The sequence below is a fragment of the Camelus dromedarius genome, chromosome Y, assembly GCF_036321535.1.
Source record: "Camelus dromedarius isolate mCamDro1 chromosome Y, mCamDro1.pat, whole genome shotgun sequence".
Lineage (NCBI taxonomy): Eukaryota > Metazoa > Chordata > Mammalia > Artiodactyla > Camelidae > Camelus > Camelus dromedarius.
This window is the reverse complement of record NC_087473.1, coordinates 16,360,716-16,386,027: the sequence shown is the minus strand read 5'-3', so window position 1 is coordinate 16,386,027 and position 25,312 is coordinate 16,360,716. Positions and strand designations below refer to the sequence as shown.

The 25,312-nt window shown below is 43.7% G+C and overlaps 1 protein-coding gene across 2 annotated transcripts in view; it reads left to right on the top strand.

Moving 5' to 3' along the window:
- The window catches only part of LOC135320322 (steryl-sulfatase-like), a 137,899-nt gene extending 132,035 nt beyond the window's left edge, over nucleotides 1-5,864 (top strand). For both annotated transcript variants that reach the window (XM_064483427.1, XM_064483426.1), the window contains exon 11: nucleotides 1,591-5,864. In XM_064483427.1, coding sequence (XP_064339497.1) covers nucleotides 1,591-1,964 — 374 coding nt within the window. In that variant the 3' untranslated portion in view covers nucleotides 1,965-5,864. The remainder of the gene's footprint in view (nucleotides 1-1,590) is intronic.
- The last annotated feature ends 19,448 nt before the right edge of the window (nucleotides 5,865-25,312 follow it).

The window sequence follows — 25,312 nt, the reverse complement described above, 5'->3', positions numbered from 1 at the left end:
AGGTCAGGGGCTGTTTTGGGGCACGGCAGACACCCGTGACGATGGCTTTCAGTTGATTCCATTAATTTATTTTCCGTCTGCATCCGTGGGTCCCTCAACACCTGTAATTGCAAAAGCCACCGTTTGCATGATACAAGCAAACGATTGAAGTGAATTATGTAGGTGTGTGGTGCTCTGTAGTGGGAAAGCCTCTGTGGTTGTATGTGACAACGCTGTAAGGATGGAGCAAAACAAAGGACATTTTCAGGGAGGAAGGGTATATGTGGCTGAACTGGTAGAGCACGTGCTTAGCATGCATGAGGTCTTGGGTTCAATCCCCAGTACCCCCTCTAAAAAATAAATGAGTAAACCTAATTACCTGCCCACCAAAAAAAATAATTTAAAAATTTTAATAGGACATTTTTAGTACATGTTAGCTGTCTGTTTTTATCTGCCACCTTTTTCTACCCAGGAAACAGTTTGTAGACCTCTGTCAGGGGATGTGTGGTTAGTAGTCAGTTCTCAGGAAGTCTTATCTTTGTGGAATAAACAGGAGATCAGTCCTCTCACAATTATTTGTTGGCAAATCCCTTTTTTTCTAAAAATGTCAATATTGGGTATCTCAGGGAGCACAGAACTTACATTTTAAAACCTATTTAAGCACTCCGCCCTTGGGTGGACTTGGGATTTTTAACACCTTTATTAAGTATGCATTTATCACATACACAACATTAAATTCCGATTTAATCATTTTCAGTAAATGTACAGAGTTTTCTAACTGTAGTCAAAATCTAATGTCCAAATGTTTCCTTCACCCCCAAAAGATCGTTTCTGTAAGCCAGCTGCAGTCTGTCCACAGCCTCACTGAATTCTGGACTGGATTCATTTGGACTTTCTCAAAGCCAAGGAAATCGAATGTTAACCGAGGGCCTAGCGTGTTTAAGATCATTCCTGAAGGCTGTGTGTGTGTTCTGTGTACCGAGCCTCACCTCCGTGTCAGCCTGCAGCCTGCCTCTTCCCTCTGCTTTGTTTTAAACAAAAGTACAGGCTGCGAGCTTTGAACGTTGAAGGTGGAGAAGAGGGCCCGCGCCAGGAGCGGAGTCTGTTAGTTGCTGTGTGTGTCTGCTGACTGCCTGCCCTCCGGCTCCCAGCTGGGACGTTGATTCGGCTAAAATGACAGTCCTCTTACAGTTCTCTGCTCAAACAGTTAATAAGCTTTTTTCCTTTCTTGCCAGCACTGCCTCTCCCAAGAAATTAGGGATTGAGGAAAAAGAAGGAAGAGGGAGAGGGCAATAAGAGAGAGAGATGGATTCTGTAAAAGGAGAAAATGCCGGGGTTTTTGATACGGCTGAATTTGTACCGTAACAGCTACTCCTTTATCATCTTCTTTTATTGCTTCTCAGTTAAATAGCAGCGCATGTTTTTGTTTTGTTTTGTTTTAAGCTGTTGTTCTTACTCTTTTGAGCCTTAAGCATGAGAAATTCATTTCATCCAGAATCGACAGGTCTCTGCCTTCTTTAAGCACCAGCAGTGTGATTTCTGTGCATGCTCTGATTCGGGTGAGTGTGACCTAGTCCCCACGATGCCCACTTCTGTCCTTGTCAACCGCAGGCACGTCCATCTGGAAAGCCTTTTTCTTCACACCCAACTTCTCCCCCGAGGGCGCCAACGGATGCTTCTCCACACACGTGTGTTTCTGTCACGGACGACACGTCACCTACCACGACCCGCCCTTACTCTTTGACCTCTCCAAAGACCCGCGGGAGAGAAACCCGTTAACTCCGACATCCGAGCCCCAGTTCCGGGAGATCCTGGAGGCCATGCAGCAGGCGGCAGACCGCCACACCGAGAGCCTGCGAGACGTCCCCAATCAGCTGTCGCTGGGGAACATTGTCTGGAAGCCGTGGCTTCAGATGTGTTGCTCCTCGGCCAGCCTGTCTTGCCAGTGTGACAGAGAAAAGCAGGACGGAACAGGGAGCCGCTAGCTGTGTGTGTCTGAGGACGCACCGTGCCCGCCCCACCAGCTACATGACGGACGCACACTGGGAGCCACACTGGGTAAAGCCGGCCCGGGCAGCACCTGCAATTTGGATCATCCTCTGTCTTATCACGTGGAGACTCCGTCAAGAGCCCCGCACTTACCCCATGGGGTAAATAGAGGCACGGATGTGAGAGTTCCATCCTCCATGGCCAAATGCGGGAGAGGGGATTCCACTGGGTATGTCCGACACCGGTGCAGACAGAGCGTAGCAAGGTGCACAGCCCACCTCTTCACCTCTCAGCCAACGTGTATGATCCACGGCAGGAGGTGTCACTTACCCGACAAGCTGACGTGGGGAGGGTGTAGCTCAAGTGGTAGAGAGCATGCTTAGCATGCGGGCGGTCCTGGGTTCAGTCCCCAGTACCTCTAAAAGTAAGTAAACAGACTTTACCTCCTCCCCCCACAAAAAAAACAATAGTAAAAGAAATTTTTTTTTTAAAACTCTGTTTAAAAAAATAAAAGGTATGAGCTGATGTGATGCTGTGGGCACTGTGATTCTCACAGAGGTCACTGATGAAGAAGAGAATGACGTTTAAAAAGTGCTCTCTGCGGCTAACATACGCAACTGGATCATGAATAAAAGACTGCTTATTAAACAATAATGGATGATGGTGAGTTCCCGCTTGGCTGTTGGAAGGCGATTACTGTCAATATTATTTTCAAGACGTACGAAATGCTATCATGACATCTACTGTTGTGTATACGTAGTTTCTTCAAGAAGTTTGCAGTATTTAAAATCTGGAACTAGAAGCTTATTACTGTTTATGTAAGAACAACAGAGACTCACAGACAGATTTGTTTGTGCAGCAGACTTTGGGTGGAACCCCTCGGGAACAATAATGCCAAGGCAGATCTCTTCTGTACAAATTTCTGTCCCATAATTTATAGCATTGTATTTGGGTTCTACTATTTCTTTGGGGAACGGAGGTTCTGAACTGAAGGACCACTTCAGCGATGCTACGGTTCAAGGAGTCCCTTGTGATGTAATTCAGAATCATCGGCGTGGAGAATGTACGATATTTTGTGTGGTGTCAGGGGGACAAGCAATCCATGATCCTTGCCCATAACCATGACATCCTGAGTTCTCGCAGAATTTAGTGCTGAGAGAACAATAGTTAATGTCGGTACTTGTGTTTTGTGTGGTCTGATCCTGTGGCTAAGAAATATCTATTCCTGGAATCCGCCATGAGATGTGCACTGTTGTTTAAATTCCATTTCCCCCAAGCTCAGGAACGCAGGGACAAGGCGTCACCGGATCTCGTGGGAGATTGGCGGATAGGGACAGAGCTGGAGCGAGTTCCACCGGCCCCTCCCGCGGAAAGACGTCACCCACGCGGAGAACACACCTGTCACCTTCAGACACTGTGCATCCTCCGCCCACACCGCGCAAATTCCTCTGTCGGTCAGTCCGCAGGAGCTGCCGTCCTTCCGCCTCCCATTCATCTCTTTTGGGAACATGTCTGAACATCACTCTCAGCTCAGAGTTTTCTCAATTCCATGAGGGTGCCAGTAAATGGAATGCCTGACCCCGCCGTGCACTTTGGAAAGGATGCGTGCTCCTGTGCCTCAGGCTTTCCGAATGTGGGCTGGAGTTTCCTCAGTATGTCCCCACTGGAGAATTTCTGAGATTCAGAAGCCTTTCCCAAGCTCCTGTTGAAGGTCTGCTAGTTTGGGTTTTAACCTTTCTTTTTCTTAAAAAAAAAATAGAAATGATTTCCCCTGCCTCCCTGGGAATGGTTCAAAGTTGGAAAGCAAGCAGGATTCTTGCTTACAGTGTGGATTTCTCATTCCAAAACAATTGCCAAACATCTGTCACATCGTTGTAGGAAATACTCTCGTTAAAGAGTGCACGTTAATAATGTGTTAGGATTATTGCTCGTATTATCAGGGAAAATACTCTGTAAGATCACTGTTATGAACTTAATGTTTAAGATGATTGTGTTTACTCCGAGTTGAACATACTCAGTGAAAATGGACTTTGACGGAACACTTTATGACGTGGGGATGTGTGTTTGAGGACGAAATAACTTGAGGTACTGTCACAGTGTTTTTACACATGGCTATGTATGGAATTAGTTGTTTAATCTGTGCAATACTAACAGCCAAGAAGGACACACGTACGTCTGGATGTGCAAAGAGCTTTCAAGTATTTGCCTCAGAATAGCTTCAGTTGCCATTACCTTTCCGGGTATTTGAAAATCAGGTTTATTTATAATAATCACAATTACCTTTGACTTCAAATCACATACCGTCTGAAAGTTTTGCTTGGAATGTACAACAGGAAATTTCAGTTCCCATTGGTATGAGCTCTTGAGTTGCATGTCGAAACCTTAGTGGGTTTTGAAGCTTTAAACAAATTCTTCTTGGAAAGCAACTTTGTATTTCTAGCATTTCATGGATGTGAAAAGCTAAGCAAATGGTAACCTATAGATAGGCATTATTTTAGAAGGCCGGTAACGCCGCATGGAAAGCAGAATCCCGGCCTACCCATTGTGGGAGCTAAGGAGTCAAGACAGGAACGTGATTTCAGGTGGCCCTGAAGGGCATCCAGTGAGGCGTGGAGACGGACAAGTCTTTGGCACGCGTCTGAACAATGCTGTCTGTGAAGTGAGTGCACCTGTGAAGGTTTCCCAGGACCTTGTTCTGATGTTACTACAAAATTACAATAGAAGGTCTCTTGGCAATTAAAAAATTCCGTTCTCTGGGGCTGTGGTTTCTCACGGGACTCAGTTTCAGCAAGCGTGCGGAGTGTTTGCTGTGTTTGAGGCATGATGTTAAGTGAGGGGGAGACGGGTTTCAGGTCAGCACGTGTTGATGGAGACCCCCGCCCCCGGGGCTCCACGGAGGGGTAGGAAGTGTGGAGACGGATAAGAAATGCAGTAGCCCCTGACTTCCACTGACTGATTAAAGGGCAGCCCAAGGCCACATTATCCATCGCACACTCGGCCTCTTTCCAGGGGCTCACAAACAATGTCTTCGTTTCTTCTACAACCAGCAGGAAGAAAACCTGAACGTTTGCGGTTGAAGATCAGATACACATGGATACCAGCGCAGGCGTAAACTAGAATTTTTGTGTGTTTTCATCCGGTTTATGTTTTGATGTAACCTGTCTTTGCCTGAAGACATACTTGTCTGTGTGTCCAGCTCTTAACTGGCCCCAGACCCAGATGAAGCGGCTTCTTGGCTGGACAGATGTTTCGAGCAGAGAAGTTAGAGGAAGCTCAGTTTCGTTTTGTTTTTAACGGAGGTGCTGGGGATAGAACCCAGGACCTCCTGTGTGCTAAGCACGTGCTCCACCACTGAGCTGTTAGCCTCCCTCAAGAAGCTAAATTTTGGTACGAAGAACCTTGTCCACCCTTGTCTGGTTTTCGACTGGATTCTTTAGGAAAACAGAAGTGGAGTCAGCCTAAAAGCACTTCTGCTCATGAAGTTCAAATCCTCAAAGTGACCTTTTCAGGGTGACGCGGTTCATTTTACCCGGCACACCTGTCCCGTCTTAAGAGGAGCAGGTTGTCAAGTGAATCTATACTCAAAGCAGAAACAAACTTACAGACTGGAAAACAAACTTGTGGTGACTAAAGGGGAAAGGGACTGGGCAGAGGGAGGGACACACTGGGAGTCTGGGATTAACAGTTACACACGACTATACATAAAGGAGGTAAGCAACAAGGAGTTACTGTATAGCACGGGGAACTGCATTCAATACTTTGTCATAACCGGTAATGGAAAAGACTCTGAAAAAGATTAGGAATAAATGTATGTGTAGATAACTGAATCACTTTGCTGTACATCTGAAACTTAACACACTATTGTGAAGCGACCATAATAAACATCTTATGAACCAGAAGTCTCCATGGCTGTTTTGGACAGGACCACATTTCAAGGACCTTTTGATATGGATGAAATGTCTTATGGTTGTTTTGCACGGAAGCAATTATCCTACAAAAAATACATTTTTTTAGCATTTGATAAAATTCAACACCCATTTATGATAAAAAGTCTCGCCAAAGTGGGTATAGAGGGAACATATCTCAACATAATAAAAGCTATGTATGACAAACCTACAGCCAGCATAGCACTCAACGGTGAAAAACTCAAAAGCTTCCCACTAAAATCTGGGACAAGACAAGGCTGCCCACTATCACCACTCCTATTCAACATAGTCCTGGAAGTCCTAGCCACAGCAGTCAGGCAAGAGAGAGAAATAAAAGGGATCCAAATTGGAAAAGAAGAGGTAAAAGTGTCATTATATGCTGATGACATGTTACTATATATAGAAAACCCTAAAAGGTCCACACAAAAGCTACTAGAGCTGATTGAAGAATTCACCAAGGTAGCAGGTTACAAGATTAACGTTCAAAAATCAGTTGCATTTCTTTACACTAACGATAAATCAACAGAAGAAGAAAGTAAAGAAACAATCCCCTTGAAAATAGCACCCAAAGTAATAAAATATCTGGGAATAAATCTAACCAAGGAGGTGAAAGAATTATACACAGAAAACTATAAACCATTGATGAAGGAAATTAAAGAAGACTTTAAAAAATGGAAAGATATCCCATGCTCCTGGATTGGAAGAATCAATATTGTTAAAATGGTCACACTGCCCAAGGCAATCTACAGATTTAATGCAATCCCTATCCAATTACCCAGGACATATTTCACAGAACTAGGAAAAATCATAATAAAATTCATATGGAACCATCAAAGACCTAGAATTGCCAAAGCATTACTGAAGGAAAAGGAAAGAGGCTGGAGGAATAACTCTCCCAGACTTCAGACAATACTATAGAGCTACAGTCATCAAGACAGCATGGTACTGGTACAAAAACAGACATATAGACCAATGGAACAGAATAGAGAGCCCAGAAATGAACCCACAAACTTTTGGTCAACTCATCTTTGACAAAGGAGGCAAGAATATACATTGGAATAAAGACAGTCTCTTCAGCAAATGGTGTTGGGAAAACTGGACAGCAGCATGTAAAAAACAATGAAGCTAGAACACTCCCTTACACCATATACAAAAATCAACTCAAAATGGATTAAAGACTTAAACATGAGACAAGATATAATAAACCTCCTAGAGGAAAACATAGGCAAAACATTACCTGACATACATCTCAAAAATTTTCTCCTAGAAGAAATAAAAGCAAGAATAAACAAATGGGACCTAATGGAACTTACAAGCTTCTGCACAGCAAAGGAAACCAGAAGTAAAACAAGAAGAAAACCTACGGAATGGGAGAAAATTTTTGCAAGTGAAACCGACAAAGGCTTGATCTCCAGAATATATAAGCAGCTCATATGACTCAATAAGAAAAAAATAAACAGCCCAATCCAAAAATGGGCAGAAGACCTAAACAAGCAATTCTCCAAGGAAGACATACAAATGATCAAAAAGCACATGAAAAAATGCTCAATGTCACTAATTATCAGAGAAATGCAAATCAAAACTACAATGAGGTATCACCTCACACCAGTCAGAATGGCCGTCATTCAAAAATCTACAAATGACAAATGCCGGAGAGGCTGTGGAGAAAAGGGAACCCTCCTACACTGCTGGTGGGAATGCAGTTTGGTGCAGCCACTATGGAAAACAGTGTGGAGATTCCTCAAAAGACTAGGAATAGACTTACCATATGACCCAGGAATCCCACTCCTGGGCTTGTATCCAGAAGGAAATCTACTTCAGGATGACACCTGCACCCCAGTGTTCATAGCAACACTATTTACAATAGCCAAGACATGGAAACAGCCTAAATGTCCATCAACAGGTGACTGGATAAAGAAGAGGTGGTATATTTATACAACGGAATACTACTCAGCCATAAAAACCGACAACATAATGCCATTTGCAGCAACATGGATGCTCCTGGAGAATGTCATTCTAAGTGAAGTAAGCCAGAAAGAGAAAGAAAAATACCATATGAGATCGCTCATATGTGGAATCTAAAAAACAAAAACAAAAACAAACAAAAACAAAGCATAAATAAAGGACAGAAACAGACTCACAGACAGAGAATACAGACTTGTGGTTACCAGGGGGGTGGAGGGTGGGAAGGGATAGACTGGGATTTCAAAATTGTAGAATAGACTACACTGTATAGCACAGGGAAATATACACAAAATGTTATGATAACTCACAGAGAAAAAAATGTGACAATGAGTGTGTATATGTCCATGAATAACTGAAAAATTGTGCTGAACACTGGAATTTGACACAACATTGTAAAATGATTATAAATCAATAAAAAATGTTAAAAAAAAGAAATACATTTTTTTGTAATTCCCCGCAAACTTTATCACTTTTGAAATATTTTAAAATTGCTTCGTGTGCATTATATGAAAGACAGCAGTGAAGGTGATATATTAGTTTCGTTGATCTGATTTTAGTCTTAGAAAAAGCTCAAAAGACAGTGGAATGTTTTTAAGCCACCTTCTTTCAGCAACCTTTGAAATAATACCATGTATCTTGAGTGTAATATTTCCAATTAATTCATGAGATGCTTGTTTCCTGTGCTTTCGTGTTCTTAAAAGTCAGGGTTGAAAACGTTCACTTAATGCAGAGCGTCAGCTCCGTGTTAAAAAATCTGAGGGACGTTCTGCAGCAGGATTCGAAAGCGGCATAGTGCGTCTCCACTAAGGTGACAAGTGCCATATGGAAAGGTTGGGAGAAGTCAAGAGTTTCAGATAATTCGGGAAAGGGCACTCGTGGCGTTTTATCAAGCACGGGAAATGCATCAGGTCGGTAACTGCCACGAGAGAGAGGCACCAGACAGCCCATCCGTCAGAGCTGGTACCGAGGGCACCTGTTCCCAGCGGCCACATCAGGAGCAGAGCCAGTGTGACTTAGTGCCACGTGTTTCAGTGCACCGAGGGTGAGGTGGGACACATCCCGGGGACACACGCTGCTGTGACCAGCTGGCGTATGGGGTGATGTTTGGTTAGACTCATTCATTCTGAGTGCTTCTGTGAGTTCATTTACTCAGTCTTCACTGCTTACGTATCAGATGTTATCATTGTCCCGTTACCGATGAGGAAACGGACGCAGAAAACAGGATCTAAATAGGCTGCTTTATGTTCAGATTTATGGAGTGATGTTTTGGTTGGAGAAAAAAAAAGCAAATGGATGGATTTTCACCCTCTCCATGGATGACTGTGTGTGCTGTCTGTTGAACAGCCCCAGGTGTGACATGAACACACCACAGTGGGAGCAGTGCTGTCTAAATCTGTGCAGTGCACAACCCGTGCAGCCGTACCTAGCAGCACTGGCTAGACTGCGACATCATACAGATAGCTGGATATGCAAGTCATCGGTGGAACTTATTCTGATCGGCCTCACAAGGAACACAGGAGGGCGCCGTTGTGTGAGTTAAACCCGGGTGTTGACTCCATGAGCTGGCATATAGACTTGAGCCATTTCCAGAGTCAAAGAAGCCATTTAAGTATACTGACCGTTAAAAGAGAGTTCAGATTAACGGATCTGATTTATTGCATTCAAAGAAACGGGCGCCTGGTTCTGGGTTTGTTTACCGTTGTACAGCCGGCCATCCCTGTGGCGTTGGCTGAAGGATTCTGGCTTGTTGCACAGTCCAGACACATAATAAGGTTGTGCTCGGGGGTAAAGGTCACGTGTCACTTCACAGTTACAACACTGGTTGCCAGCATAAAACATTCTCTGGGCTCGCTCAACATCCCAGATAGAGGCTGCTCCCCCAGGTGGATCTCAGGGTAAAGATGACACCAGAGCCCCAGGTGGCCCGTGATGAACATGTAAGGTGAGCAAGGAAGACTCTCCTTTGTTCCTGAAGTGACTGAGATTTGAATGTTGCCACTGCACCAAAGCCACATTCTTGTTGACTAACTCTGTTTCCGCAAAAGAATAATTATTACCATTTGCAGAATACTTCATCGCTCATTTTTCTCCGTTAGTGAATGTCTGCTAAGGAATCCTGGGGCATTTTTGGACCCTGGAATATGTGAGGCTTAATCAGGCTTAAAAAGAAACTCATTTTAGATAGTTGGACTAGAGGAAAAATGAGGATGGCTTTGGGCCAAGGTGAAAAAGCAAAACAAGAAAAAACCCCACAAAAATTAACATTTACGTTGACTGTATCTTCAGAAATATACACATCTCCTAACCTTTCCTGAGGGGGGATTAGGGAAGTAAATACCACTTCCCAGGGTGACATGTTACATCACATGGAAATTTAGCAACAACCGGACAAGTTCAATGTCTTTGCTTCAACAGGAACAACAAAGCCTGCACTTCATGCCATTTTAAATGTGTTTAAAATGTTTTCATCTTGTTTAATTGTATCCTAAGATCTTTGACACTCTATTTAAACTAAAGAGAATGCATGGGATGAGCAGGAATTTGCATCCTGCTATTAGCGGTTTCAGTGCCAGTAAACCATCCTCTGACCTTTTATCATTTGAATTGTTTGCCCTTTTCATTTTCAGCCCAATGATGTTTAGTGAATTCTGGTGCTTAAAAAAAGAAAAAAAATTATATAGTAGTATTGTTTTCCCACAACAGTGTTTTAAAGGGCAACTTGTGGTAGGGAAATATTTAAAACTGTATTGTATCATTTCCATCTCAGCGAGGCGGTGTTGAAGATTTTCTGGGACAATAAAGGGGCCTTCTGCTGGTGCATGGCTGCTTAGATGCAGCAGTGGTGACAGTTACAAGCAGGAATGAGCCCGTGAGTTATGTGCGGCAGTAGGAGCCCGGGGCGGGGGCGGGGGGGGGGCGCGGAAGGCAAGAGGAAGATTCGTGTTCAGTTTTGAAGCAAGCGTGAGTCACCGCCACTTCTGTTTGTGGCCCAGTTCTCCTAAAAGATGATAAACTACAGGTAGGACGCCTGAAGTTGCTGTGGGTCGCAGGGTAGCAATTACCCCGAAATGGCCCGTCTTCCGTGATCTTCGATAATGCATGAGAGAGCACTTGATGGATACCTCTGTCCAAACGGCCGTTTAGCTCCAGGGCGGACGCAAGAGCCAGAATCTCAGACCTCCCTCGCTCACGGTCCTGTGTGTCTGAAACGCGCAGGCATCCAGTGTCAGTACATCCCTCACCGCGCTTCAAAACTACAGAGTTCTCTGCAAAACACGGCCTCTGTGCCTGTTCCACAGAAGCCTTCTAGAAATAGAAGAAATCCCTTCTGAAGACGCAGACATTTGTTCTGAGAAATGACAAGGCCTTTGGATCATCTTGCGATGGGATCTGGCCACGAGCAGGCTCCCTAACCGCTCGATGGCACGCGGCCTTTTCTAGAAATTAATGGCCGTGACAAAACTGGTTTTGCCCCAGCCCCGGCAGCTATGATCATGCATCCGTACTTAGTGTCGCCTGTCCAGTTTGAAACATTCAGCAGCAATGTGCAGCAAGCCCCGTCCCGCTCTGCCCCTCGGTGTCCATCTGGACTGACCTCCTTGGCTGGACTTCCAGTTTACTGTTTTTGGACCATCACCACAGAAACGTGCATGCCACAGAAGGAAAAGGATTTGACCGAAGGGATGAACGTGTCTCTAAATCACCGATTTTGAGGAATGAATTTCAACATAAAGTGGTTCCTTTATCCGGGATGCCAGTAACGCCAATGCCTGAGAAGAGGGGACGGTCAAAACGATGGCAGCTGGATTTTTAAGGCACCGTTACGATTAAACGCAATTATTTCATATAACATATTTTAATTATCCTAATAAAACGGGGTTACTCAACTAGAAAATGATTTCAGCAGTACCATCTTCAGACCCATTTTGACACATCTTTCCTGCTGTTTTAATTGTGGTCTATAAGCATAAGCACAAACTGAAATAGTACTCAAAACCATTTCCTAGTTGGTCGAGGAATATTTTCCTGAATGAGAAAACATGGATTTGCCAATGTCGGGAGTTAATCACACTGCCCTAGGTTTTCTTTCATGTTGGCAGAGAAACAGAGAGTTCTTTCCAGCATGGAACTGAGCGCTCTGATTACTCTGTGGCCCATTTTTGTGGCCAGTGTCTTAGGTGTTATAAAAGCAAGCCATCACCATCAGACAAAATATGACACGGACACACAGCAGACTGTGCATTTTGATTTTTTTTTTTTTTACATCAACTGGGATACGAGTAAAGATCATTTATTTATCATTTGCATGGGGTTGTTATGCTGAAAGGGAAGTACTTTCAATCTGCCTCTCGAAGTCTCAGCCATTTGAAACGAAGGCTTAGAAGAAAAATAACGTAATCATGTTGAGAGAGAGAGAGAGAGAGAGAAAGGCACAGTTGAAAATTTAAATCTTAAAATTCAGTCTCGTCCATGTTATTCTGAATGGCAAGGCGGGATAGAAAAAGTGCGTGGTGATTGCTAACCATAATTTTTAATAACAATAAAAAAAGCGTTGTGTCGTGGAAAATTTCAAACAAACACACAAGTAGAAAGACTGTGATACTAAACCTTCCGTGACCTCATCCGCAGGATTCAAGCATTGTCACCACTGTGCCAATCTTCGAATACAGCTGTAGCCCTGATATCTTCAAAGTTGGCCTGGTCGTTCGTGAGCCAAACATAACGATTCTGATGTTGCAAAGGCAGACTGCAGAAATGGCTACGTTGTTCTCCAGAGCCGATGCATGTTCATAGAGGGGTAGGGTGAAGACGGTGAATTTAATAAAGACGTAAACTGTGTCAGGGTTCTTTGTGTATTGCACCATCTCAAAACTTGGTGGCTTCACACAGTACCGACTTATTTAGCTCCTCATTTAGTGGGTTGACATTTACACAGGGCTCAGCTAGGTGGCTTTTCTTGTCCAGGATGGTCCCTGTGGGTGGATCTTGGCTCCTTCATCTGTAATCCATGGATGAACACCTGGGGTCACTGGGCTTAACAATGGCCTCATCTGTGAAGGTGGTAACATCCGGGGCCTCTCTCCACGTGGCTCCCACGTTCTCCAGCAGGCTGGTCCAGGCTTGTCCCTGAGGCTGCAACTCCAGTGGTTTCAGCACCAGCAGATGGGGGCAAGTACGGGTGTAGGTATTTTGCAAGTCTCTGCTGGTGTCTGTTTGCTACTTTCTGTTGACCAAATCCAGGTGCCAAAGCTTGATACATCTCAACGCTTCTAGGGAGTAATTGCAAATTCACATTGTAACACGACGTGCATACAGAGAGGAAGGTGGGAATCTGTGGCCAGTGTTACAGTCTACTTTATAAAGTTTTATCAGTGAAAGCAGAACAGAATGACTGTGGGTGGGAATGGAATTTGGTGCAGCCACTGTGGGAAACAGTATGGAGATTCTTTAAAAAACTAAAAATATATTTAGCATATGATCCAGCAAACCCCCTCCTGGGCATATACCTGGAGAAAACTCTTAATTCAAAAAGACACCTGCACCCCAATGCTCATAGCAGCACTATTTATAATAGCCAAGACATGGAAGCAACCTAAATGTCCATTGACAGATGACTAGACAAAGAAGCTGTTGTATATATATACAATGGAATGCTATTCAGCCATAAAAAAGAATGAAATAATGCCATTTGCAACAACATGGATGGACCTGGAGAATGTCATTCTAAGTGAAGAAAGTCAGACAGAGAAAGAAAAATACCAGATTATCACTTGTATGTGGAATCTAAAAAAGTGATACAAATCAACTTATTTACAAAACAGAGACAGACTCACAGACACAGAAAACAAACTTATGGTTACTGAGGGGAAAGGGGGTAGGGGAGGGATAAATTATGAGTTTGGGATTTGCAAATACTAAGTACTATATATAAAATAAACAACAAGGTCCTAATATATAGCACAGGGAACAATTCAATATCTTGTAGTAACCTATATGAAAAATAATATGAAAAGGAATATGTATGTATAAATGAATCACTATGCTGTACACCAGAAGTTAACACAACATTGTAAATTGACTATGTTTCAATTAAAAAAATTAATTTGGAAGAATAAAGTGTAAAAAATACCAAAAAAAAAAAAAAAAAGAGAGAGAGAGCAGTGAACATGGCAGAGTAAGGACCTCCAGAATTTTTCTTCTTCATAAAATCAGTGAGACCACTAGAAAAAGTTGTCAGAAATAACTGTTTCAGGAATCTGGAAATTAACCAAAGGCTTGCAGCCATCCTGGCAGCATTGGTTTGAGGAAAACAGTTGAATCTCAGTGAGAACAGTGAGCTCGGTCGTATTTTAACATGCCTGGTGCAGTCCACCTTGGCCCAGCTCCACGGTGGCCTTGAGCAACAAGAGCCCCCAGGTTGTCCTTGCAGGCTGCAGAGAGAGCAGGGAGGGCTGGGCTCTGGCAAAGCCTCATTCCTGAGGGATGGTTTATTGCTCTGTTTTTGACCTGACTCGGAGCTCGCCTCGTGCAAAAAGGCTTTTCCTGGAGGGAAGAAAGTGCTGATATGTGCAACATTGTGGACGGACGTCGAAAACATTGTGCTAAGGGGGAAAAGTCACAGACAAGAAACCACATACTCTATGATTCTGTCGATAGGAAATTTCAAGAATATGCAAATCCGTAGTGTCAGAAAGTAGATTTAAGGTTGCTAGGGTTCAGCAGACTGAACATTTATGTCTTGCCCAAAATTCATATATTGAAAATGCTAACCGCCAGTTGGATGACATTAAGAGGTGAGGCTTTGGGGAGGTGATTAGGTTGTGAGGGTGGGGCCCTTATGAAGGAAATCAGTGCCCTTATCAGAGAGACCCTGGCAAGCTCCGTCACCCCTTCCCCCATGTGAGGACACAGTTCAAGGACGTCCTTATGTGAACGAGGAAGGGGGTTCTCGGCAGACGCCAGGTTCTGCCGGCACCTTGACCTTGTGCTTCCCAGTCTCCAAACTTGTGAAAAATAAATTTTTATTTAAGCTACCCAGTCTAGGGTATTTTTCCTGTAACAGCTCAAACAGAGTAAGACAGAGGCTGAGGGTGGCTGGGAAGCGGGTGGCTGGGAAGTGACCTGTAATGGGTACAGTGTTTCTTTGTGCCGTGATAAACATGTTCTGACATTAGACAGTGGAGACAACTTTGTGACTGTACTAAAAGCAATCAAATGGTCTACATTAAAATGCTGACTTTTATGGGATGTGAATTGTATTGCAATAAAAAAAATGAAATCCATTATTTCAATACATGAAGAAAGAAGAAGGTAAGGTACGTCTGTTAGCTTTCAGTGATTCAAAATTGCCCCTGTAAATGGACTTTATTACAAAAGTGTTTAACTTCTACACCGTCTTTAGGATGGAGTCATGGGCTTTTAATGGCACTTAGTATTTTTCCCTTTGTTTGTTTGCCTTGGTAAATCCCCGAGTCTATGTTCCAGCTACTCTTCTTGCTTTGAATGCCCCCTTCTCTACCCACTGACTCTTATCCCCAAATTTATGAGCCACTGTTTTTCTTAGAATTCTCAGTTCAGTTATCTTCTCTGTGAAGCATACTGTTCCCTCATTGGAACCCACAACCACTGCTGTTATATCTTCTCTAATGTGTAGTTTCACCAAGATGTGGTTTAAACTGCCAGTTCCCTGAGGGAGGGGTGGATTTTTATTCATCTTTGTATCTGAAGTGAACAGAATGAAGCCGGGCACCTTCCCAGGAAGCCCCTACCGCCTCTGAACACTGGGAAGCTTATGCCTCCCACGATCTCTGCAGCTTTGACTCGGAATCAGTCCACAACATCCATTCCTAGCACTCTGCCCATGTTGCAGACACAGCGTGAACACAGAGCGATCCCAAAGGAGCTGGAAACTTACATGCATGCAAAAGCCTGCACATGGATGCTTACAGCAGCTTTATTCATAACCGCCAAAACTTGGAAGCACCCAAGGCGTCCTTTGGGAGGTGAATGAATAAACTGCGGTCCAGCCAATGAAATATCATTCAGTGCTAAAAAGAAAAGAGCTGTCAAGCCATGAAAAGACGTGGAGGAACCTTAAATGCATATTACCAAGTGAAAGGAACCAGTCTGAAAAGGCTGCAGAATGTGTGATTCCAACTATATGATATTCTGGGATGTGTGAAACCATGGAGACATTAAAAAAAAAAAGAAATCAGTGGTCGCCAGGGGTGGAAGGTGGGGATGAATAGGTGGAGCACAGAGGAATTTTTAGGGTGGCGAACCTGTCTTCATACAGAATAGGCACTGTCATGGTGGATACACGTCATTCTACATTTGTCCAAACCCATAGGAGGTACCACACCAAGAGGGAACCCTAAATGTACACCGTGGACTCTGGGTGATGGTGACTTGCCCGTGTGAATTCATCTGAGGCATCTGGAAAGTGAGGGACACGTGAGAGACCCCCATCAGCTCAGCTGTCATCCAGAGCGGTCCCAACTACCCAAGTGAAAATGACTCTCTTGGGAAATACTTCTCGCATGGGAATCACAGTGAGCTACATTTATGTATCCACATTGTATCCATAGAATAATGTATCCATATTATGTATCCACATTATATCCATAGACTCTTCCAGTGATAATCATTTAATTTCTCATGAACCTAAAAATCTCTTTTGTGTCAGGCACGTGTGTCTTCAGTTTCTCCCTCAGTGGAGAACTCCTTGTCTTTCTTCAGGCTACTTTGAAATAGTTGAACTGTCTCATAGCATATCCTGTAATAGCAGATTCTTAAACTTTCCCCAGGGTTCTAGATCCCAAATTATATGTTGGTGTATGTGGAAATCTAGATGTTTAGCCAAAATGCAAACTTAGCTAGCTCTGGGAATAAAAACACTAAAACCCCAAAGCAAAAAGTTATTATTTTTTTTTCTTTTTGCAGATAACACAGGCTTAAAATAGCTTAAACTCACACTTGAAGATAAGAGTAGGAAGAAGGCCTTGGCCTAATTAAAATCACTCCAAAAGCTATGGAACAAACGTTCAACTTTAGTTATCTAAGAGATCATAAATGTAGGGGTTTGCAAATGATAATTAAACTTTAGCCATGGAATTAAAGCCTTAAAAACCAGCAAAACAATTTGTATGTGTTTGTCCTACCGCTTCAATCAAATTGATTGTTTAATTATTCCTTTGTTGTCTGAACTTTTTTTTTTTTTTTTTGCTTTTGGGGGATAAAAGCCATGAAGTAATTTTCCTAAGCTTTGCTGTTCTGAAGAAGGTGTAGGTCTTCTAAGTACAAAGTAGAATCAGTCTGAGCTAAAGTGCTGAGTGTGGCATCCAGAATTGAATGCCTGGCTGTTACTCACTTACACGAAACTGCTAGACCCATCACAGAGGACTCAACTTTATGTAGATTGTTAGTGAACGGGCTTCATCATTTTGTTGACTTTAAAAAGCAACATTCCTTAGCCATGTAAGATGTGGTTATTTGTATAAACACCTACATACTTTGAGTACCTGGCATTCAGTGGATCTGGCTCAGAATAGACCTTCACTTGAATAGGTTTGTTTTCATACTATTACCAGTTTCTTGGTTTTGAAGCCATTTGTTGGCCGTCTTTGATCATTAGCTCTTTGATACCAGTGCCTCATTCTGTTTAATTCCACATGGCAGAGAGCCTCAGAAGCAGATCTTCAGAGAAATACATCAACTCTGTCCCCAGGTCTCACAGGCTTTGTCTTGGCAATGTCCATGTATTAGTCAGCTCTTTCCATAATAATGGTGTGTAACAAGCCAGCCCTACTCAATGGCATAAAAATACACATTTGTTCTCCTCCTCTCCTACACCACAGACCAAATGTACTCCTCTACATTTGGTCTTTGGTGTTCCAGTGTGGCTCAGCTGCACGTGTTACATTTAGGACCTAGGATCAAGGGGCAGAGAACAGAAGCACCCAGAGGAGCAGGAAGAAACATGTGCTGGTCTTCAGATTTATGCCTGTAACTGTCATTTCTGTCCACACTTCTTTGAGCTATGATTGCTGCAGGTATCAGTTGGGATGAAAGTTTTTGTGTGAGTCACAGAGACTGAGATTAAATGTGACTTACATAATATAGAATGTGACTAGTTTTTAGATGGCTTTCTGTTGAGACTCTCTGAGTTCAAACTCCTTCCATCCTGTTTTTTTTTGTTTGTTTGTTTGTTTTTTTGGTCATCCTTAGCATGCTGTTTCCTAAGACGATTGACAAGCTTGTTTTGTAATTTGGACCATGTTTCACTTTCCTTGCTCACTGGCTAGAACACAGTGACATGACTGAACTGAGCCACCAAGGAGTCTGGTCAATGTAGTCTATATCAGGGTAGCTCCGTGCTCTGACAGTCATTCTATAATTAGGAAAGAAGTGCAGAATAGACATCAGCATGCCACTGGCAGCCTCCACGACTCTCCCTAATGACTTACGTTCCAGCCCATTTCAGTATTGTCTCCACTGTGTTCTTTTAGTGTCAGACTAGGTCCACGAGGGAAAAATGATCATCGATCATCTCCATTGACAGGTGAGAAAAAAAAAAAGTACTTTAGTTGAGGGAGTTGTTGTCAGTGGGTGGATAAAGCAGTGAAGGAATTCTAGGCAGAAGGTAGGGAGCCAAGGAAGGGAGGGAGAAATTGTATGTTATTTCTACCAATTGCAAACGCTTTGGCCTTCTGGCGTCTGCCTGTTGGTGTGTGTGTGTGTCTGTGTGTGTGGGTGGGTGTGGGTGGGTGTTTGAAGATGGTTTCATGTATGTTAATTGTGAGGGCTGAAAATTAGTACTGTGGTTGAGAAGGCAGGCATTGAAAGGTTTCAATAAAGGGTCTTCCCAGAAATTAAACTAGAGCTGCAGCCTCTTTGTTGAACCCTCTTGGTGCCTACAGAGTGTACATGGTTCAGTTGGGCGATGAACAGGAAAGTACAAGGTTTTGTCCTTGAGGCAAGTCAGTCACTATGTCACTGTGTAGACAAGTGATGCTCAAACCTGGTTTCTTGGAAGGGACAAAACACCCCACTCTGTACAATATTCTGGCAAATGCAGAGATGCTCCCTTGTGCTTCGGGGAGTTAGACTCGACTTTTGCAGTTCAAAGAAGAAAAGTAGAGACTGTGCTGGGAATCTCCCTTCCAGTATTGAGAGCACCATTTTTACAAAAGGCTCGTGTGTCTCCCGGGATGCAGGAGGAAACGACCCTTCTCTAGAGGTGGCCGGCTCCCACTTCTTCCCGGCCCCTGTCCTGCTCCCCTCTGCGCTAAGTGTCTTTGCCAGAGGCTTGAGTATCATGTCTCAGGGCAAATTTCAATCCCGTGGGGACTGTAAGTGAATTCAAGCAGTAGCGGATGCAAGAAATGGGTTTCTGTCTCGAGATGTGACGTCTGTACCAAGCTGTATGTCTCTGAGGAAAGACGTCTGTTCCGTCCTCGTCCTTATGCACTCTGAGGCACCATGTGAAACGCTCTGCAATTAAATAAGCGGTCGCAGGACGGGAGCATGGGGTCTTTAAATCCCACACGTGATAGTGTGTGCTAGATGGGTTTTGAGGAGACCACTCTACCTAGAAGTCTTTTCTTTTTTTAATTGCAGTACAGTCAGTTACAGTGTGTCAGTCTGGTGTACGGCACAGTGTCCCAGTCATGCATAAACATACATATATTTGTTTTCATATTCTTTTTCATCAAAGATTACTACAAGATATTGAACACAGTTCCCTGTGCTATACAGTAGGACCTTGTTGATTATCTATTTTATATACAGTAGTTAGTATCTGCAAATCTTGAACTCCCAATTTATCCCTCCCACAACCCCTTTCCCGCTGTGGTAACTGTAAGTTTGTTTTCTATGTCTGTGAATCTGTTTCTGTTTTGTAAATTCACTTGTGTCCTTTTTTTTTTTTTTTAGATTCCACATATGAGTGATATCATATGGTATTTTTCTGTCGCTTTCTAGCTTCACTTAAAATGACGATCTCTGGGTCCATCCATGTTGCTGCAAATGACACAATTTCATTCTTTTTTATGGCTGAGTAGTATTCCACTGTATGAATATACCACAACTTCTTTATCCAGTTATCTGTCAATGGACATTTAGGTTGCTTGCATGTCTTGACTATTGTATATAGTGCTGCTATGAACATTGGGGTGTATGTATCTTTTTGAATTAGAATATATGGCTAGGAATAGGATTGCTGGATCATATGGTAGGTATATTTATAGTTTTTTGAGGAATTTCATACTGTTTTCCATAATGGCTGCACCAAACTACATTCCCACCAGCAGTAACAGTAGCTAATTTTAGGGGAGGGAGGGAGACGAGAGGTTTACTTATTTATTTATTTATTTATTTATTTATTTATTTATTTATTTATTTATAGAGGAGGGACTTGGGATTGAGTCTAGAACCTTGTGAATGCTAAGCACACGCTTTACCACTTGAGCTATAACCTCCCCACAACACTAGCTAATTTTGATTGACAGCTAGTTTTGCATGACAATTTTATGTATATATATATATATTTATAATTAGCTAATGTGTATTGCCTACGTCCTGGGTACCAGGCGCTCTTTAAAAGCCTTCTGTGTATTGACTCTGTCACTTCTCAAAAAGCATTATGAGGTGTTTCACCCCTACTCCCCAGATGTGGAAACTGAGACCTGGAAACGACAGTCCCTTGCCTTAAGCCGTCACCTAGGTAAGGGTTAGAGCTGCCATCTGCAGCTTGGCGGTGTGGCTCAGATGTCACACTGTCAGCCTGTGAATTAGCCACCCATCAGAGAGTCTCCCAGGAGCACATTAGGTTGTACGTTACGTGGAAGGAAATGTGAGTTTTATACACGGTGTCCTTGGTGTGTTTATTGGTCAGGTTACGATGTAGGATCCTTGACTGTCCTAGAACAGGGTCGGACCGGTGTTCCGTTAAGATGTCTGTGGATACCAAGCCAGGGGTTTCCAGTGATTCAGCCGATGAATGCTGTTGGATATTGTCGGATATTGCCAGATGAATGCTGTTGGATATTGTCGGATATTGCAGCTCTACCAGAAAAAGAAAGGAAGTGGCACGTATTGGGGGACAGTGGCAGCGGTGTAAGGACCAGGAGCACGTCACTAAGCAGGAGCATTGTTCCCTGGAGTGTAGCTGGGACGAGGTGTGGTTTTGACTGAGTCGGGTGAAGGCAGCTCTCCCCTCTGGACAAAATCCTCACTCACGTTCTTACCCCATATTCTGCAGGTGTCATCCAGGGAACCTTCTCTCGTTGTCTCAGAGAACACGGGCTTGCCCACTACTGCACCTGCTTTTAAAACTCCACATCTACCAGTGCTGCAGCCCTCTACTCAATTCCTTTCTGCGAGGTGGACGTACCTACCGCCTTGGAGGGTTATGATATGATGTGATCAAGACACACACGCTGGCATATCAGAGTGATCGCAGTATCTAGACCGTACGCCCCACGCTCGTTTGTTCACACTCTTTGGCGTCAAATGCCCCACACCCTTGGCCCGCCCCCTGGTAGACCTTGTGTCCTTACTGCACGATCTGTCCCATTCCCCAAGGCAGCAGCTGTTCACACACTATTTTCTTGTTTCTACCCTTGGTCCCCTCCTCTCTCCCTGACTCTTACCGAACTAAGAACACGGTCTTCCGTGGACCGGGGCATCTACCAGCTTTTGCACCTTCCATCTCGAATGTGCTCTGTGCCCTTGCGTTGTCCTTCCATGTTGGCAGACTCCCCTCCAAAAGGCTCACCGGTTCTACTGGGCTCTCCTGGTCTTGAATCCACTCACGGCCCCCTCGCTCTGGGATCCTGACCCACCACCTGCATGTGTCTTCTGTAGCTCTAGCCTCTTCCTTTCCACTGGATTTCCCTCCCCTAGACATTCCCTTCAGCCCTCCTCCCCTGGCACGCTAACGCATCATCCCATTCTTGGTTGCGTCTCAAAGCCTTGCTGCATCATAGTGCAGAAGGGCACCTATGTGTTTTTGCCCCTGCCTCTCTGGCCCAGCCTCCAACGCTGGACCGCAGCGCCTCCAACGCTGGACCGCAGCGCCTCCAGTGCTGTCCACTTGGAACTCTCCTTTCAAAGGCCCCTAGTACCCTGTGCGTCGCCCACTCAAGTGGCCTCCTTTCAGGTTCATTCTACTGGAATTCTTCATGCCACGCGACACGGCCAAGCAGCTCTACTTTTTAAAACCCTCCTTGTGGGTCCTGGGAACCAGTCATTCCAAGTTCGCCTCTAAGCTCATTAGATCACTCATTTTCCTTTGAGGAATTCTCTGTTTCCCCACCCTTTGTCCCTCATCCGACCCCCTGCTCCCTTTCTATGAAGTCTCGGATTTTCCGCTAGAACTCTCTGATCGCCCGTTTTCTGTTCACTCCTGGCTGTCACGGCTTCCTCACAGCCCCCTCCTCTGCGAGCCCTAACTTTACCTGAAACTGCAGTCAGTGGTATACATTGCTCACTACACGCTTTAAACCCAGCACATCCCAAACAGATTAATTAACCTCACCTTGCCCTGCGGGAAAGGAAAGAAAAGAGACTACAGGCAGCCCGACTCCTGCTCATAGCTAATTGCATTACCAGCCTCTGCGTCCTCTAGCCTCAAAATGTGGAAGTCACCTTTTCTCTCTTCCTCAACTCTTCATGTAATTTTTACCGAGTTGTGTTGATTCCACTTTAGAAATGTCTCTTGAACGGGTCCACATTTATTGATTCCAGGGGCCACTCTCTTGTTTCCAGGACTTGTCATGTCTTGTCTGGATTACTCCTGACTGGTCATCCTTCCTACGGCTTCTTGCCCACGCCAGTCTGTTCTCCAGACACATGCTGGTACTTTCGTTCTGGATACTCATTCCCGAGCCTTATCCTCCTGTCTCTCGTTGGCTCTTCTCTCTGTATTTCTTACGTTTCGTCCACATCAGGTAACTTGCCTTTTCCTCTGCCTGGTCACGGCCACGTACCTTCGCTCATGCTAACCGAGCTTGCCGACCGGAATGTCTTTTCTCCTCTGCTCCCCCGCCCCCTACTGAAGTTTTCTCATCCCGCCATTAAACAGTGATCGCGAACTTAGCAGCTCCAAAGGTCACACATTTATTATCTCACAGGTGTTGCAGGTCAGACGTAGAGGAGACAAGGTTGCTTTGTTTCTCTGCTCTGGGTTTCCTAAGGGTAAACTCAAAGTGATGGATGGATGGAGATGCACTCTGGAGTTTCGGAGGGAGAATCTGCTTTCAGACCCTTTCAGGCGGTTGGCAGAATTCAGTTCCTTCTGGCTGTAGGACTGGGTTCCGTAGCTTCTTGCTGGCTGTCAGCTGTGGGGCCATTCTGAGCTCCTCATGGCCCCCCGTGTTCTTGCCACATCGCCCCTTCCATCTTTAAGCCAACAACAGCACACCGTGTTCCTGCCATGCTTCTCCTGACACATCTCTCCCACTCCAGCTGTAAAAAGTTCTCTGCTTTTTAGTATTCATGTGATTGGGTTGGGCCAAACTCTATAATGCAGGATTATCTCCATATCGTAAAGTCTGTAAACTGGATTACATCTGCAGATGTCATTGTCACGTAACTTGACATGTCCATTAGTTCAGGGGATTAGGGTGTGGACATCTTTGTGTGGGTAGGGGGGGGCATTCTGCTCACCACAAAAACCCAGCGATTTTTCACAACACAGATTCCGTCTCTGTAAGGCGACGTTTGCTCTGCTGCGTCCTACAAGGTGTTATTGTAACATTGCACTCATTCATGTCTTCTTCATGCAGGATCTCACTTTACACAATATTTAATTTATAGGAACTTGTTTGTAAGTCTGCTTCTGAACCAACAATGATAAATTCCTCAGAACTCAGGAAACACACTCTGATCGCCTTGATATTCGTAGGTGGAATCCAGCACAGAGGCCTCATGCATTTGTGAAATAAATTGAGAGCGTTCTACAATATTTCGGTGACACTTTCTTAAACACTTGCTAAATCTGAAGCACTTTGACCTCCGGATCAGGAGCAATTGAAGGTATCAGTAGGGGGAGGGTGTAGCTCAGTGGTAGAGCCTGTGCCTAGCATGCTCAACGTCCCGGGTTCAATCCCCAGTCCCTCCATTAAAAATAATAAATAAATATATAACCTAATTCCCTCCCCCCACCAAAATAAACCAAAAAATAGTAATAATTTAAAAATTTTTTTAAATAGAGATATCAATAAATGTAAACTGTGATTGGCGAGTCTTCGTGTGTTACACACATCAAGACCCACTCTGACTTACAGAGGAACAGAAGTGCCCCCCCACACCCATTGCATTCAATATTAAAAATGATTGGCAGTCCCATGGAAGTTTTATTCCTAGAGATTGTATCTATTGATGTTTCCCAATTAGAAATTAAAACAGAGACACTTAAAAATATTTAGACATTCATTTAAAAGTAACAGTAATAAACCAATGTTACATTAACATTAAAAACATGTCTAAAAATAGCTATATTTTCCTAAATAAAAGAAAATTGTTAAATGTGGCATTCTTTTTTTTTTTTTTTTTACATTTTTGCAGATCTTTATAATGTCTGTTGTTACTATCATATAATTTAATTATTTTGTTTTGTCAGGTAGGGGGAGGTAATTAGGTTTATTTCCTTTTAGAGAAGGGACTGGGGATTGAACCCAGGACCTTGTGCACGCTAAGCATGCACTCTACCACTTGAGCCGTAGCCTCCCCCTTATAATGGCTGTTTTTAATAATAGCTGGATTCTCATAGCAGCTGATGCACCCAATCTGTTGCATTAGGTTGTTTGGGTTGGTGTGTGTGAAGAAAACCTGGTTTCTCACAAATACGTTGTTGGAAAAAAATAGGTAATTAAATAATCTTGGGCATTTTTCTTTAGTACTACACCAAAACTCAACAAGGATAGATTCTTACAGGTTAATTAAAAGTCTGATCTGAACCTATGTCAAGATACCTTTTTTCCTCTGTGACATTAAAATCCATTTTTTTTATCTTGTACTTAACATATGCCTTTTATCCATGCATAATTTTGTATCATGGTGCATTAATCATTTTGAACACGTCGGTTCACTAAGTTATGCAGGACTTCCAAATACTCACCCATTTCATTGCACAAAATGAAAAACTCACGTTTATTAGCATCACGACTGATTTTATTAGGAACGGATTTGAGTTTGGGGAGCCTATCAGGTTCCTATTGGAAGATACATGATTTCTAAAAGGGATTTTTCCCTGAAGTTTTGAATTTGTCATGCACAACAGATGCCATCAGCTGCTTTCCGTGAAGTGGCAGGTGCACTTTGTTCATTTGCGAGAAAATATTTGCCAGATACCCACGTCTGAGTTGCCATAGGTTGTCTGTCAGTCACTCTATCAAGTAAGAATGGTCGCTGCCATTTCACCTCGCTACTCAAACAAACGTCAAGCATCA